Below are 17,917 nucleotides of genomic sequence, written 5' to 3'. Positions count from 1 at the left end.
CCGCTACCTCCGCCTTTGTGCAAGGAGGAGCAGGAGGAGCACTGCAAAATGACCTCCAGCAGGCCACAAATGTGCATGTATCTGCTCAAATGGTCAGAAACAGACTCCATGAGGGTGGTATGAGGGCCCGACGTCCACAGGTGGGGGTTGTGCTTACAGCCCAACACCGTGCAGGATGTTTGGCATTTGCCAGAGCACACCAAGATTGGCAAATTCGCCACTGGCGCCCTGTGATCTTCACAGATGTTCCCTTTATTTTTTTGAACAGTGTATATCACAAGCTGTGGGAAGTTTAATAGACAGCCCAATTGACCTAACTCGAATCATTGGACCACCAAAGGTTCAAGACAGGTAGCAGCTGATGACGACATGACTGACTGACAGCCTGAGATTTTTCTTTATTTTACAGTTCTGGTGTTAAAAGTTAAAAAACACTTGTTTTTTCTTACTGAAATGTTTTATTTTTTAACATTTGAGTTATTTTGCAAACGCTCTTATACAGAGTGACTTACAGTACTGAGTGCATACATTTTCATATATGTTTGTACAGGTCTCCCGAAGTGCCACGCTCTACCAACAGACACACGGGACCAAGTGACTCATCTGTCGCTTGCTTTGCAGTGATCGGTTTAGTTTACATGATTCTGTAATCCCACTGGCATTAACACGAGACAGAGAGCTGAGGCATTACATCCATGACACCATCTAGGTTCCAGACACTACAGCAGGGCCTTCACAATTCAGTGTGTGTGTGTGTGTGTGTGTGTGTGTGTGTGTGTGTGTGTGTGTGTGTAACCCAATTAAAACCTCTCCAGCAAACCCTGCTTATTGCAGTAAAGGACAACTCTTCCCTCTCCAGTTGTGGGTTCAAATACTACTTAAATTCTTTAACAGACACAAGCATTTGCGCCAGTCTGCCTGCAGTGCCAGGTGGACAGGGTTTACAATTGTGGGACACTTGAATTGGTTCCATTGCAACAAGCAAGCTCATTCAGGCACAGCTAAAGTACCTGAAATGTATTCAAATTGAATTTGAACCCATGTCTGCTTTCGAAGGACTTGTTCTAAGTGGTGAAGAGAGCAGGGAGTGCAGACGAGGTTTGGGTTACGTTGGGAACATAAGTGGTTAATGGACTGAGGTCTACTTTGCCCTCTCTAATGGCGGGTATGCTGTAGTCATTATCTGCTCAGTCATTGAACAGAGCCACCAGCCGCTGACACGTCAAGTCAAAACTGGGTCATATTCCCTACACACCAAACAGGTGACGGACGAACTGAAACAGGGAGGGAATACTTAAAACGTTATCCAATAAGAAGCGTTTGCCGTTGCAAAACATTTTGCTACGTTTGGCCCTGATGAATAGGACCGTGGTGCCGAGCAGACTTGAGAGCAGTCATAACATGACCCGAGTCTTTACCTCGTACTCATTGAAGTTGACGTCGCCGAACTGGCCCTTCTGAAGACGGTGCACCAGGTCCACCTGCTCGTCTGACAGACGGATGTCTGAGGCTGTCGTCTTGTCATGGACCGTACGCCTGGCGGGGAGGGAGGGAGAGAGGGACGGAGAGGGGGAGCGAGGGAGAAAGAGAGAGAAGCCAGGTCAGAAAACAGGTATACACATACGAGAGAGAGAGAGCTCATCTTCATCCTCTCCTCCTCCTCATCTCACCAGTAGTCTGGGTTCTCCATCTTGTCCAGGAACTCATCCAGCTCGTCTTTGTTCCTGATGGGCTTAAAGATCTTCTTCCCGTCCAGGTTATAGCCGATGTGAGGGTAGTCCTGGTACCACTCCATGGGAATGTTGCCCACAGTGTTACGAATGTCCTGGGAGAGAAAGGAGGGAGACAGAGAGAACCGTGTCAATAATCGTGTCGAAAAACACTTGAGGACTAAATGTTTGTCTTAGCATTAGACAAGCTTGCACAAGGGCTGTTTACAGTCCTTCATATCACTTTTCATAGAACCCCTCTGGCCTAGTGGAATACGGAGTGGATATTTGTACTCTGGGAATAGAGTTTTTCTTTACCCTCATGAATAGACCCTCAGGCTGGACTGGCCTGCAAACACTCTCACCCTCATCATCCTTTTCCTCCATTCTATGAATGCTATTGGCTGGATGAGGCCTGGGACGGTAAGGTGGATGGAGTACAGGGCCTGGCCTGGTGGGTGGAGTACAGGTGGAGTACAGAGCCTGGCCTGGTGGGTGGAGTACAGAGCCTGGCCTGGTGGGTGGAGTACAGAGCCTGGCCTGGTGGGTGGAGTACAGAGCAGGGCCTGGCCTGGTGGATGGAGTACAGAGCAGGGCCTGGCCTGGTGGATGGAGTACAGGGCCTGGTGGGGGGAGTACAGAGCCTGGCCTGGCGGGTGGAGTACATAGCAGGGCCTGGCCTGGTGGGTGGGTGGAGTACAGGGCCTGGTGGGTGGCGTACAGAGCAGGACCTGGCCTGGTGGGTGGAGTACAGATCAGGGCCTGGCCTGGTGGGTGGAGTACAGAGCAGGGCCTGGCCTGGTGGGTGGAGTACAGAGCCTGGCCTGGTGAGAAATCCAGCAGGTAAAATAACTCCGCTCATTCCACAACCTCATTATACGAGTTATTAAACCAAACGAGTACAGTCTGAAAATAGAGATTCCTTTGTATGAGGAATGACACACACATTACACACCCACACACGCGCTCGCTCGCACACACACACACGCTCGCACACACACACGCTCGCACACAGCTGAAAGCTCTCAGAAGTAGTGAGCCACTCTTTAATGTGGAGCCTGCACCTGTGAGTGATTTCAATAAAAACACCAGATCCAATTAGAAGGGATTGGGCAGAGGTGGCACGCTTTTTCTCACAGCAAGCTGGGGAGACCCTCCCACACACACACTGTCCATCCTCAAAGCCCCACTCAACAAACACACACACACACACACACACACACACACACACACACACACACACACACACACACACACACACACACCAACTCTAGCTCCAGGTAACCCTTGAGGGGTTGAGAAGGTTGTGTTGTTGCGACTACAGAAACGTGACAGTCAGGAAGCAGAAACAGAATAAATACTATTGTGATACTTCCTGTCTGGAAACACAATCTAACTGGCTGGTTGTTAATGGGTGACCTCTATAAAAGGTCACCCTGCCTTGCTAAGTCCAGACCTCTAGAGAGCTATCACACCACCTCTGGAGACAGAACTACATGCTACTGCAAAAACAAAACATGTAGAATGATTCCGTGTGGTGGTTCACTGACTGTATGCCTGACCTTAGCCCTTCACCTAGCCTCGTCTCACACATACAAAACTCCACACTCAAACATGCACACCCATTCTCCATATACACTGCTGCACTTCGTATGGGCTCCCGAGGGGCGCAGCGGTCTACGGTGATGCATGTCAGTGCTAGAGGCATCACTACAGACCCTGGTTCAATTCCAGGCTGTATCACAACCGGCCGTAATTGGGAGTTCCATAGGGAAGCACACAATTGGCCCAGTGTAGTCCGTGTTAGGGTTTGGCCGGGGTAGGTCGTCATTTTAAATAAGAATTTGTTCATAACTGACTTGCCTAGTTAAATATGGGTCAAACATTTTTTATATTTTTAAAATGTGTATTATTTACCCTGCTGACAGTCTTTGATATGAAATACTGCATTGTTGGGAAAGAGCTTGCAAGTCAGCATTTCACTGTACTGTTTACACCTGCTGTGTCCTGTGCATCTGATAAATACACTGATTTGATATACTGTGTGCACAAAACATTAGGTACACCTGCTCTTTCCATGACAGACTGACCAGGTGGAAGCTATGATCCCTTAATGATGTCACTTGTTAAACCCACTTCAAATCAGTGCAGATGAAAGGGAGGAGACACATTAAAGAAGGATCTTTAGGACCTCCCGGTCGCGGCCGGCTGCGACAGAGCCTGGGCGCGAACCCAGAGTCTCTGTTGGCAGAGCTAGCACTGTGATGCAGTGCCCTCGCCCACTGCGCCACCCGGGAGGCCCGTATGTCTGCTATTTATAGAGTGAAGTGTCTTTGAACAGGGTATGGTAGTAGAGGCCAGGTGCACTGGATCTGTGTCTACAACTGCAACAACGCTGCTGGGTTTGTCACGTGCAACAGCTTCTCAATATTAGGAAGTTGTTCCTAATGTTTTGTATATTCACTGTCTATCTCCCCAACCCTAGCCTGGATCAGTTTCAATCTCTATGCCTAACCATAACTTTCAAAACTGCCGGTCTAACATCCACATCTAACTGCATCCCTCACATTGACGTAGCCTGGTTAGCACTTAACCTGAACTTGTAGTACTAAGTACAACATGCTAAACTGCACGAGGCCCAGACCCTCCACTTTAAGCTACAGTCAACTGCTAAACTGTGCGAGGCCCAGACCCTCCACTTTAAGCTACAGTCAACTGCTAAACTGTACGAGGCCAAGACCCTCCACTTTAAGCTACAGTCAACTGCTAAACTGTGCGATGCCCAGACCCTCCACTTTAAGCTACAGTCAACTGCTAAACTGTACGAGGCCCAGACCCTCCACTTTAAGCTAAAGTCAACTGCTAAACTGTACGAGGCCCAGGCCCTCCACTTTAAGCTACAGTCAACTGCTAAACTGTACGAAGCCAAGACCCTCCACTTTAAGCTACAGTCAACTGCTAAACTGTGCGAGGCCCAGACCCTCCACTTTAAGCTACAGTCAACTGCTAAACTGTACGAGGCCCAGACCCTCCACTTTAAGCTACAGTCAACTGCTAAACTGTGCGAGGCCCAGACCCTCCACTTTAAGCTAAAGTCAACTGCTAAACTGTACGAGGCCCAGACCCTCCACTTTAAGCTAAAGTCAACTGCTAAACTGTGCGATGCCCAGGCCCTCCACTTTAAGCTACAGTCAACTGCTAAACTGTGCGATGCCCAGACCCTCCACTTTAAGCTACAGTCAACTGCTAAACTGTACGAGGCCCAGACCCTCCACTTTAAGCTACAGTCAACTGCTAAACTGTACGAGGCCCAGACCCTCCACTTTAAGCTAAAGTCAACTGCTAAACTGTACGAGGCCCAGACACTCCACTTTAAGCTACAGTCAACTGCTAAACTGTACGAGGCCCAGACCCTCCACTTTAAGCTACAGTCAACTGCTAAACTGTACGAGGCCCAGACCCTCCACTTTAAGCTACAGTCAACTGCTAAACTGTACGAGGCCAAGACCCTCCACTTTCAGCTACTAAACTGAGGAGAAGCGAATGAGAGAAGGATCAGTCAGCAAGCCCCCCCACCACGACACAGCCCGATGGTCAACTCCAACCAACTCCAGTCCCCCTGGCCTGTGTCACTGTCACCAATGCCTCCCTGCTTCACTGGGGCCTGGAAGACTGGAGGAAAGAGAGAGTTTAACGGGGTCAACGACAGACAAAATGTTCCATTTGACGAGCTCCAGAATCACACATTACTTCTGGGCAAGAGAGACAGTGTTTCGGTCCGGGGGATCGAGTTTCGCCAAAGAGTGGGCTCTCACCTCCAATGCACCGAGAGGAAGCCAGCGAAGCAAATGAGATTCAACAAGATGGGTTAGATTCGTGATTTATGCATCATTGTTTCCGACGTGTTGCCAGAATGTTAACTCCTGTTTTCTTAACCTCAACTTTCAAACGCAACCGTTTATTTTACTATGGTAAGGATGACTTCAATACATTGATATAACACTACAGGGACAAAGAAAAGCAAATATGACAACCCAATAGGATTCAGCTGGAAATAATAGATTTTAAATAGACTTAGAACAAAATTATTTGATCCCAGGGTTGACAAGAGACAAGAAGTTAGTACGCCAACAAGCAACGAGAATCAACAAAAAACACAGAAGAACTGAGATTGGATACTCTACCCTCACACAGTCATGTCGCCAAGAACTATTCTTATATTGACTGCCCAGGTTATTAGCTGGCTTTACTCAATGTTTTTTTTTTAGCACTTACAAAAGGCTGCCGGTTGTTGCCTGGCTGGCTGCTGTTAGGATGGGATTTCAGGACTGAGTGTCAGACTGTTCTGATGGGAGTAACTGCTGGACTGGTCACTGCTGTGGGCCCGAGAGGACTTTGACTGTCACAGCTGGACAGTGTGTGTATGTATGTATGTACAGTTGAAGTTGGAAGTTTACCCACACTTAAGTTGGAGTCATTAAAACTAATTTTTCAACCATTCCACAAATTTCTTGTTAACAAACTACAGTTTTGGCAAGTCGATTAGGACATCTACTTTGTGCACGTCACAAGGAATTGTTCCAACAATTGTTTAGAGAGATTATTTCACTTATAATTCACTGTGTCACAATTTCAGTGGGTCAGAAATGTACTAAGTTGACTGTGCCTTTAAACAGCTTGGAAAATTCCAGAAAATGATGTCATGGCTTTAGAAGCTTCTGATACGCTAATTGACATCATTTGAGTCAATTGGAGGTGTACTTGTGTATGTATTTCAAGGCCTACCTTCAAACGCAGTGCCTCTTTGCTTGACATCATAGGAAAATCTAAAGAAATCAGCCAAGACCTTCTCGCGTAATTTCCAAACGCGAGAAGGTACCACGGTAATCTGTACAAACAATAGTACGCAAGTATAAACACCATGGGACCACGCAGCCATCATACCGCTCAGGAAGGAGTCGCGTTCTGTCTCCTAGAGATGAACGTACTTTGATGCAAAAAGTGCAAATCAATCCCAGAACAACAGCAGAGGACCTTGAAGATGCTGGAGGAAACCGGTACAAAAGTATCTATATCCACAGAAAAAAAGAGGCCTATGTCGACAGAACCTGAAAGGCCGCTCAGCAAGGAAGAAGCCACTGCTCCAAAACCACCATAAAAAGCCAGACTCCGGTTTGCAACTGCACATGGGGACAAAGACCGTACTTTTTGAGAAATGTCCTCTAGTCTGATGAAACAACAATAGAACTGTTTGGCCATATCGACCATCGTTATGTTTTGAGGAAAAGGGGAGGCTTGCAAGCCGAAGAACACCATCCCAACCGTGAAGCACGGGGGTGGCAGCATCATGTTGTGGGGGTGCTTTGCTGCAGGAGGGACTGGTGCACTTCACAAAATAGGTTGCATCATGAGGAATTTAAAGTATGTGGATATATTGAAGCAACATCTCAAGACATCAGTCAGGAAGTTAAAGCTTGGTCGCAAATGGTCTTCCAAACATACAATGAACCCAAGCATACTTCCAAAGTTGACTTAAGGACAGGCTCTGTACACCACCCACCAGGCCAGGCCCTGTATTCCACCCACCATACTTCCAAATAACTTAAGGACAACAAAGTCAAGGTGTTGGAGTGGCCATCACAAAGCCCTGAGCTCAATCCTACAGGAAATTTGTGGGCAGAACTGAAAAAGCACATGGAGCAAGGAGGCCTACAAAACTGACTCAGTTACACCAGCTCTGTTAGGAGGAATTGGCCAAAATTCACCCAACTTATTGTGGGAAGCTTGTGGAAGGCTACCTGAAACGTTTGACCCAAATTAAACTATTTAAAAGCAATGCTACCAAATACTAATTGAGTGCATGTAAACTTCTGACCCACTGGGAATGTGATGAAAGAAATAAAAGCTGAAATAAATCATTCTCTCTACTATTATTCTGACATTCCACAGTCTTAAAATAAAGTGGTGATCCTATCTGACCTAAGACAGGGAATTCTTACAAGGATTAAATGTCAGGAATTGTAAATAAATAAAAACAGAGTTTAAATGTATTTGGCTAAGGTGTATGTAAGCATGTATGTATGTAAGCATGTATGTATGTATGTATGTATGTATGTATGTATGTATGTATGTATGTATGTATGTATGTATGTATGTATGTATGTATGCAACAAACAACAAACGTGTCACTGTCCCAATACTGTTGAAGCTCACTGTATTAAAACTTTAGAAATTTCCTCTCAGGTTGATTTATTCTTTACAACGTTTCAGCTAGTGTGTCATAGCCAGCCCAGCCAAACCAGTGTCTTAATGAGATGACAACATCAAAACAGCGTTCTCACAGATCTTACAATTGAGTGCAACTTGACACCCCTTGTTTTCAGTAAGACCTGCTCTTAAAGAGGTCCTTCTGACCCCCTTCCAGGGTGTATCCGTGTGTGTGTGTATGCGCATTTGTGTGACCACCTCCCTCAAGACTAGGGCCACACCATTTCTACCACAACACTGGTTAAGTCACCCAGCCTGATCACTGTACAATCATGACTATTATCAAGTCATCTACCAAACGAGAACAGAGAATGTTTAGCCACCTCTATCCGTAAAAACATGATGCCAACACTTCTCACGGGCCTATGGGGAGAGACACAACATGAAGACGGGTGATGACAACTTGAAATAAGATAGGAGCCAACGGGCCAATCATAACTGAATCATGACTTCTATGGTACTTGGTTCAGCTCCCAGTAATGGTATAGGGTGCTTCCAGGCAAACTGATGCATCCAGAACTCAGCTAAACCAATGGTTTTCAAAGACAGCAATATGTCTGAGGAATGCAGCACTACCATCCAGTGGTGTACTTGTATGTGTTTTGGTTTGAAACTTGTCTCAGGAAGTAAAGGAAAATCGTGAAACAAACAAACATCCAACTTAACCCATTCTGGGTTTAGAATAACAACGGCCAAGAACTTGAATGGGACAGCATTTCCCATAAGAAAAGCATTGTAGGCGTGCCTTCATCCACAGCGCCCGTTATGCTGACCATGATGCCAGGCCGCCAGGGCTCATGGGTGACATGGTGGGACAAAGCCTGCCATAGACAGGCCAACAGACTCTACTAGGTAGAGGTCGACTGATTAATCGGAATAGCCGATTAATTAGGGCAGATTAAAAATTTTCATAAATCGGTATTCGTTATTTTTGGACGCCGGTTTAAATATATATTTCTTTACAATTTTATTTAACAAGGCAAGTCAGTTAAGAACACATTCTTATTTTCAATGACGGCCTAGGAAAGGTGGGTTAACTGCCTTTTTCAGGGGCAGAACGACAAGATTTTTACCTTGTCAGCTCAGGGATTCAATCTTGCAACCTTACGGTTAACTAGTCCAACGCTCTAACCACCTGCCTCACGAGGAGCCTGCCTGTTACGCGTTAAACTTATTTAATAAAAAACAATAAATCATAATCACTAGTTAACTACACAAGGTTGATGATGTTACTAGTTTATTTAGCGTGTCCTGCGTTGCATATAATCAATGCGGTGAGCATTCGCGAAAAATAACTGTCATTGCTCCAACGTGTACCTAACCATAAACATCAATGCCTTTCTTAAAATCAATACACAGAAGTATATATTTTTAAACCTGCATATTTAGCTAGAAGAAAGGTTAGCAGGGAATATTAACCAGGTGAAATTGTGTCACTTCTCTCGTGTTCATTGCATGCAGAGTCAGGGTATATGCAACAGTTTGGGCCGCCTGGCTCATTGCGAACTAATTTGCCAGAATGTTACGTAATTATGACATAACATTGAAGGTTGTGTAATGTAACAGCAATATTTAGACTTAGGGATGACATCCGTTAGATAAAATACGGAACAGTTCCGTATTTCACTGAAATAATGATAGTTTCAGGATTCGACCATATTAAACCAAAGACTCATATTTCTGTGTGTTATTGTGTTATAACTAAGTCTATGATTTGATATTTGATAGAGCAGTCTGACTGAGCGGTGGTAGGCACCAGCAGGCTCGTAAGCATTCATTCAAAACAGCACTTTTGTGCGTTTTGCCAGCAGCTCTTCGCAATGCTTCGAGCCGTTTATTGAGCCGTTTATGACTTCAAGCCTATCAACTCCAGAGATTAGTCTGGTGTAATTGATGTGAAATGGCTAGCAAGTTAGCGGGGTACGCGCTAATAGCGTTTCAAACGTCACTCGCTCTGAGACTTGGAGTAGTTGTTCCCCTTGCTCTGCATGGGTAACGCTGCTTCGAGGGTGGCTGTTGTCGATGTGTTCCTGATTCGAGCCCAGGTAGGACCGAGGAGAGGGACGGAAGCTATACTGTTACACTGGCAATAGTAAAGTGCCTATAAGAACATCCAATAGTCAAAGGTTAATGAAATACAAATGGCATAGAGAGAAATAGTCCTATAATTCCTATAATAACTACAACCTAAAATGTCTTACCTGGGAATATTGAAGACTCACGTTTAAAAGGAACCACCGGCTTTCATATGTTCTCATGTTCTGAGCAAGGAACTCAAACGTTAGCTTTCTTACATGGCACATATTGCACTTTTACTTTCTTCTTCAACGCTTTGTTTTTGCATTATTTAAACCAAATTGAACATGTTTCATTTATTTGAGGCTGAAATGATTTTATTGATGTATTATATTAAGTTAAAATAAGTGTTCATTCAGTATTGTTGTAATTGTCATTATTACAAATAAATACCTTAAAAAATAAAAAAATAAAAATGGCTGATTAATCGGTATCGGCCTTTTTTTGGGTCCTCCAATAAATCGGTACCGGCGTTGAAAAATCATAATCGTCGACCTCTACTACTAGGTCCTAAAACCTCAACCATCAAATAAAGAGAGAAAAGGGAAGAGAGAAATAAAGATAGAGGGAAAGGGGAAAGAGACTGAAACAAAGACAGAGAAGACGCTGAAAGAGGGAGAGAATGAAAGAGAAAGAAATGATAATCATACACAGAGTCCCCTAATCTGTTCCCCCCAGCCTGCAGCTTTGGTTAGGGCCCCCAGCTTTGGAGGGGTAAGCTGGTGCTGCTGTCAGAGAGCAGACCAGCTGCAGTTGGTGGAGGAAAATCTCTCTCTCTCTCTCTAAGGAGGGAGCGAGTCTCACTTTTTCCACTCCTTTGTGCCGCTGACCTCTCCCTCCTCACAGTGGCTGGAATTCATTGGCTGCAGGAATAACAGGGGGATTGCAGCATGCAATGTGGGTAAGAGCATGACTTCATCCTTCATTACAAATAGAAAGATAAGCCTTCAGGTATTTTTTGATGGTCAAGGCACCTAAGATAAATTATCTCCCCTCACTGTTGCTTGTTATCCCAGTGGTGACATAGTGTAGCGCAGTCAGTGTGCATTTGAAGGTCACTGATGGACAGTGCTCTACAGATCAACACAAATGGACACAGAGGATGGCCAAAAAGCAACTGAAAGTCAAAGCTGGAAGGCAAAGTAAAATCACTATACAGTCCACCAATATTGGAATAGTCTAATATGACCCATTTCAGGAAGCTAGGCGTATGTCACATGTCACTACTTCACAGGAGGCATTTGGGGGAAAAAAATGTTTTAATCAAAATGGCAGAAATGTCTCCTGGAACATGCACACTTTGATGTGCCTTAATAAAAAATAAAAAACTTGTATTCCATCTGTAAATACAAATTATATGTTCAATTACGAGCCTTGTTGGTTTAGCCACAGAAAAAGACAGGAACCTTCCTGCTAGCCATGATTGAGATAATGGCTGGGCTGGAAATGCCAGGAGAGGAGTTTGGATTAGACTGCCATGTAGCATGCTTCTGTCTATCATGTGAGCTGCTCAGTACGTGTTGATAGTCCATTCTACTGCAGCATTTTTAAAAAGATATAACGTTAGCCATTGAGAACTACTAAAGCTACTTTTCTCAAAAACATAAATGCTCTGAATTTAGCAGGTGCTATCAACAGAGCAGTTGGAAAAGTTGTGATGGGCTACTTTCTCCACACCCCACGGTCAGTGTGAACTGGAGTGACTTGACAACACTGGCCCAACAAGATGCAGCTACAAACAACGCAGTGTTAAATGGTTCCAGTCTACCGTGAAGCGTTCATCCATGAAAACGGGTAAGAGGCTAGCTACATTTTCAAATAGTAAAAGTTTCTAATTTTGTCAGAAAGTTGTTTTCATGGCAAGTTAAAGCGTAGCGAACGTTAGCTTTCTGGCTTGCTAACTAAGGTTACATGTATGAGCCATGTTGTGATATGATTTGAATCAGACAGCCATTTGCATTGCTAGTTATAGACTAATGTTCACTAGATAACATTGAATGTAGGTGCTTATTTTTAGATAGCTGTAGTCCGAATCTGCAGGTATGACAATGTTTGTATTGGTAGTAGTAGGGATTATTCTGGTTCAATGTTTAGCTAGATAGCTACATGTCTAAACAAGAGACTCAACTTCACCGGATGATTACATCAAGTTAGCGAGGTGTGTCTGGAGGTGATTACATCCATCTATTGTATTTCATAAACATAAATGTCTAGAGACAATAGTGACCCATCCATTTAGCTAGATGTGGCTAGGGTATGTCAGAGACAATAGTGACCCATCCATTTAGCTAGATGTGGCTAGGGTATGTCAGAGACAATAGTGACCCATCCATTTAGCTAGATGTGGTTAGGGGTTGTCAGAGACAATAGTGATGTGGCTTGGGGTTGATTATAACATTTATTTCACATAACCCATCAATTTAAAAACAACTGTCTGGGTAAGCATCATCTAATAATAATAAAATATTTTGATCTGAACACGTTCAATTTTTTATATTGCTACCATCAGTGGTGTAAAGTACTTAAGTAGTACTTGAAAGTATTTTTACTTAAGTAGTATTTTGGGGTATCTGTACTTACCTATTTATATATTTTTGACTACTCTTACTTCACAACATTCCTTAAGAAAATATTTTACTTTTTTACTCCATATACTTTCCTTAACACCCAAAAGTACTCGTTACATTTTCAATGATTAGCAAAGTCACACACGTATCAATCGACCATCCCTGGTCATCTCTACTGCCGCCGATCTGCCGGGCTCACTAAACACACTTGGTTTGTAAATTACGAGTGTGTCAAATCAAAAGTCCCTGGCTTTCCGTAAATAAAATTATGGTTTTCTTAATATAAAAGGAATTTGAAATTATTTACACCAACTTTTGATAAAGTATATATTAAACCAAATACTTTGACTTTTACTCAAGCAGTACTTTAAATGAGTGACTTTTCCTTGAGTCATTTTCTATTAAGGCATATTTACTTTTACTCAAGTATGACAGTTGGGTACTTTTCCACCACTGGCTACTATGCAAGTAAACATTTCACTGTACCGTTCACAACTTCTGAATCCTGTGCATGTGACAATTACATTTAGATTTGATATCAAATCAAATTTTATTTGTCACATACACATGGTTAGTAGATGTTAATGCGAGTGTAGAGAAATGCTTGTGCTTCTAGTTCCGACAATGCAGTAATAACCAACGATTAATCTAACAATTTCACAACAACTACACAACAACTACTTTATACACATCAATTTTTCCATTATTAAAGTGGCTGGAGTTGAGTCAGTATGTTGGCAGCAGCCACGCTGTCTGTGTGGGTGGACAAATTCATTTTGTCCGTGATGTGTACGCAGAGGAACTTAAAACTTACTACCCTCTCCACTACTGTCCCATCGATGTGGATAGGGGGTGCTCCCTCTGCTGTATCCTGAAGTCCACAATCATCTCCTTAGTTTTGTTGACGTTGAGTGTGAGGTTATTTTCCTGACACCACACACCGAGGGCCCTCACCTCTTCCCTGTAGGCCGTTTCATCGTTGTTGGTAATCAAGCCTACCACTGTAGTGTCGTCTGCAAACTTGATGATTGAGTTGGAGGCGTGCATGGCCAAGCAGTCGTGGGTGAACAGGGAGTACAGGAGAGGGCTCAGAACGCACCCTTGTGGGGCCCCAGTGTTGAGGATCAGCGGGGTGGAGATGTTGTTACCTTCCCTCAACACCTGGGGGCGGCCTGTCAGGAAGTCCAGTACCCAGTTGCACAGGGTGGGGTCGAGACCCAGGGTCTTGAGCTTGATGACGAGGTTAGAGGATAATATGGTGTTGAATGCTGAGCTGTAGTCGATGAACAGCATTCTCACATAGGTATTCCTCTTGTCCAGATGGGTTAGGGCAGTGTGGTTGAGATTGTGTCGTCTGTCGACCTATTGGGGCGGTAAGCAAATTAGAGTGGGTCTAGGGTGTCAGGTAGGGTGGAGGTGATATGGTCCTTGACTAGTCTCTCAAAGCACTTCATGATGACGGAAGTGAGTGCTACGGGGCGGTAGTCGTTTAGCTCAGTTACCTTGGCTTGCTTGGGATCAGGAACAATGGTGGCCCTCTTGAAGCATGTGGGAACAGCAGACTGGGATAAGGATTGATTGAATATGTCCGTAAACACACCAGTCAGCTGGTATGCGCATGCTCGGAGGACGCGGCTGGAGATGCAGTCTGGGCTTGCAGCCTTGCGAGGGTTAACAAGTTTAAATGTTTTACTCACGTCAGCTGCAGTGAAGGAGAGTCCGCAGGTTTTGGAAGCGGGCCGTGTCAGTGGCACTGTATTGTCCTCAAGCGGAGCAAAGAAGTTGTTTAGTCTGTCTGGGAGCAAGACATCCTGGTCCGCGACGGGGCTGGTTTTCTTTTTGTAATCCGTGATACCTCACCATTCCCTAGCATACTACTCGCCAATGTCCAGTCACTTGACAACAAGGTTGATGAAATCCGAGCACGGGTAGCATTCCAGAGAGACATCAGAGACTAACGTTCTTTGCTTCACGGAAACATGGCATGAGTGAGGGAGCTTCCTGTTTTAGTCTCTGTCAATAGGCAGGGAGCAACAAAATGGAGTCGTGGTCAGCTTTTCCCGAAAGGAGGGCGGGGGAGGGCCTTATATGCGTCGCGGAAGTTAGAATAACAATAATCCAGGGTTTTTACCAGCCCTGGTAGCACAACTGATAAACAGATATAATTTAGGGAGTCTTGTCTTCAGATTAGCCTTGTTAAAATCCCCAGCTACAATGAATGCAGCCTCAGGATATGTGGTTTCCAGTTTACATAGAGTCAAATAAAGTTAGTTCAGGGCCATCAATGTGTCTGCTTGGGGGGGGAATATATGCGGCTGTGATTATAATCGAAGAGTATTCCCTTGGTAGATTATGCGGTCAACATTTGATTGTGAGGAATTCTAAGTCAGGTGAACAGAAGTACTTGAGTTCCTGTATGTTATGATCACACCGCGTCTCGTTAATCATAAGGCATATCCCCCCACCCCTCTAGTGTGTGTTTACCAGAGATGGTAATGTGAACAACAACATGACCTGCACCAAAGTCAGATTAGGATATAGGCCAAGGACTAGATACAGTGTATTTTTATTATAGACTACTACTTTTACCACTTTGTCTTGAAACCTTTGGTTGTTTACTACACTCTGTTCACTCTGTTTAGCACAAGGCCTCACATGTGAAACCTTAAAGAGATGGGTGGGGCTTAAGAGGGGGTGAACTACACGGAATGGGTGTAGACAAAGAGCTCTTTAGTAGGTATACCAAAACATTCAAGGGGGCAATAATTACTTTCCCATTGTTCCTCACCTGCAGTGTATGATATACCATCTATAGCTCAGAGTCTCTACTTTTATACAATGTAGAAAATAATATTTTAAATTTTGCTACATAAGACCGAATCCAGTAGGTGGGTCACAAATAAAAAGGTGGGCACATAGAGCTGCCATTTTAGAAGGGGAGTGGATGGAACAGGGGCCTAGGGAGTTCTTAGAAAAATGAGAAATGGGGCATCTGAACAAACAGAATACAAAGTATGAGGACCAACATGATGGGACAATTTATAATAACAGTACCCAGGCTTCCTCCCAGTCTGTCTTGCTGATAAACAAGAACACATTTGGTTTGTATCCGTTCTTGATGACTTAATGAGGGCTCATTCCCACCGTCGCCATTTTCCTGTTGGTCTAAAACAAAAAGATGACTGAACTTACATTACATTTAAGTCATTTAGCAGACGCTCTTATCCAGAGCGACTTACAAATTGGTGCATTCACCTTATGACATCCAGTGGAACAGCCACTTTACAATAGTGCATCTAAATCTTTTAAGGGGGGGGACTGCAACATGAAACAATTTCAACTGTGTTACATTTCATATAAGGAAATAGGTCAATTGAAATAAATTCATTAGGCCTCATCCATGGATTTCACATGACTGGGCAGGGGCGCAGCCATTGGTGGGCATAGGCCCACCCACTGGGGAGCCAGGCCCAGCCAATCAGAATGGGTTTCCTCCACAAAGGGGCTTTATTAGACATGAAACTGAGGAGTATTTCTCAGCTGTCCAGGGGATTGGTCTCAGACAATCCTGCAGGTGAAGAAGCCATGTGGTCTGCTGTTGTGAGGCTGGTTGGACATACTGCCAAATTCCCTAAAATGTCATTGGTGGCAGCTTATGGTAGACAAATGAACATGCAATTTTCTGTCATCAGTTCTGGTGGACATTCCTGCAGTCAGCATGCCAATTGCATGCTCCGTCAAAACTTAAGACATCTGTGGAATTGTGTTGTGTGACAAAACTGCACATTTTAGAGTGGCCTTTTTTTGTCCCTAGCACAAGGTGCAGCTGTGTAATGATCATAATGATCAGCTTCTTGATATGCCACACCTGTCAAGTGGATGGATTATCTTGGCAAAGGAGAAATGCTCACTAACGGGGATGGAAACAAATGTTAGCACAGAATTTGAGAGAAATATGCTTTTTGTGCATATGAAACATTTCTGGGGTCTTTTATTTCAGCTCATGAAACACGGGACCAACACTACATGTTGCGTTTATATTGTTGTTCAGTATAGATTAACACTAGAGAATCACCGAATACAACAGGTGTAGACTAACATAAAATGCTTACTTACATGCCCCTTCCCTATAACGCAGAGTTAAAATGTCAATCATATTTGCTAAGGAGAGTGGGTGTGGGGTGATTGATTTAGGATTTACAGTAGGAGAAGATGTGTGTCTGATTTAGACACTAGAGAAGCAGAGTGTGTGTGTGTGTGTGTGAGATTTAGATTACACCAGATGACGAGGAGACTTTTCTATGCATTCTTGACTAAATCCCAGGGTTCCTTTCCTCTAGTCAGACAGAAATGACATCACTAATGTACCCATTATTCCACTAGGCAGAGGGAGAAAAAAACTCCATATTGCTCACTCACAACCACTTATTTAAATGGACTATAACCTGAGTCTGTCTAGACAGAGGGGGGAAGCAGACTGGCTCACTGCTACCAAATGCATCAAAGTGCTCCAATGAGCCTCTCTCTTCACGCCTACTAGTGCTTTCCAGAGTGAGCACAGCTCCAAGCCAGAGTGAAGCTGAAGGGCCCTTTGAAAAACAAAAACAGCTATAGCAACTTTTACATATACTGAACAAAAGCATAACTGCAACAATTTAAGTTTTTACCGAGTTACAGTTCATATAAGGAAGTCCGTCAATTGAAATAAATTCAAAAGGACCTAATCTATGGATTTCACATGACAGGGAATACAGATATGTATCTGTTGGTCACAGATACATTTGTCATTTTTTTTAAAGTAGGGGTGTGGATCAGAAAATCAGTCAGTATCTGGTGTGACCACCATTTTCCTCATGCAGTGCGACACATCTCCTTTGCATAGAGCTGATCAGGCTGTTTATTTTGGCTTGTGGAATGTTGTCCCACTCTTCAATGGCTGTGTGAAGTTGCTGGATTTTGGCGGGAAATGGAACACGCAGGCGATCCAAAGCATGCCAAACACGCTCAATGGGTGACAAGTCTGGTGAGTATGCAGGCCATGGAAGAACTGGGCCATTTTTCAGCTTCCAGGAATTGTGTACATATCCTTGTGAGATGGGGCAGTGCAGTATTATGCTGAAACATGAGGCGATGGCAGCAGATGAATGGCAGGAAAATGGGCCAGGATCTCATCACGGTATCTGAAATTGAAGTCAATAAAATAGCTTATGCCTGCCCATACAATAACCCCATCACCACCATAGGGTACTCTGTTCACAATGTTGACATCAGTAAACCACTTGCCCACATGACACCACA

At 44.1% G+C, this 17,917-nt stretch overlaps 1 protein-coding gene across 2 annotated transcripts in view; it reads right to left on the bottom strand.

Moving 5' to 3' along the window:
• LOC118399646 (ribosome biogenesis protein bop1-like) overlaps positions 1-17,917 on the bottom strand; it is an 88,522-nt gene that overhangs the window by 22,358 nt on the left and 48,247 nt on the right. For both annotated transcript variants that reach the window (XM_052472707.1, XM_052472708.1), the window contains exons 4-5: positions 1,671-1,825; positions 1,419-1,536 (exon numbers count right to left, since the gene is read on the bottom strand). In XM_052472707.1, the coding sequence (XP_052328667.1) occupies positions 1,419-1,536; positions 1,671-1,825 (273 nt within the window). The remainder of the gene's footprint in view (positions 1-1,418; positions 1,537-1,670; positions 1,826-17,917) is intronic.

This window comes from Oncorhynchus keta, chromosome 20, assembly GCF_023373465.1.
Source record: "Oncorhynchus keta strain PuntledgeMale-10-30-2019 chromosome 20, Oket_V2, whole genome shotgun sequence".
In the NCBI taxonomy this organism is placed as follows: Eukaryota; Metazoa; Chordata; class Actinopteri; order Salmoniformes; family Salmonidae; genus Oncorhynchus; species Oncorhynchus keta.
Note: the sequence above shows the minus strand (reverse complement) of the source record. Positions and strands in the feature narration are given on the sequence as shown.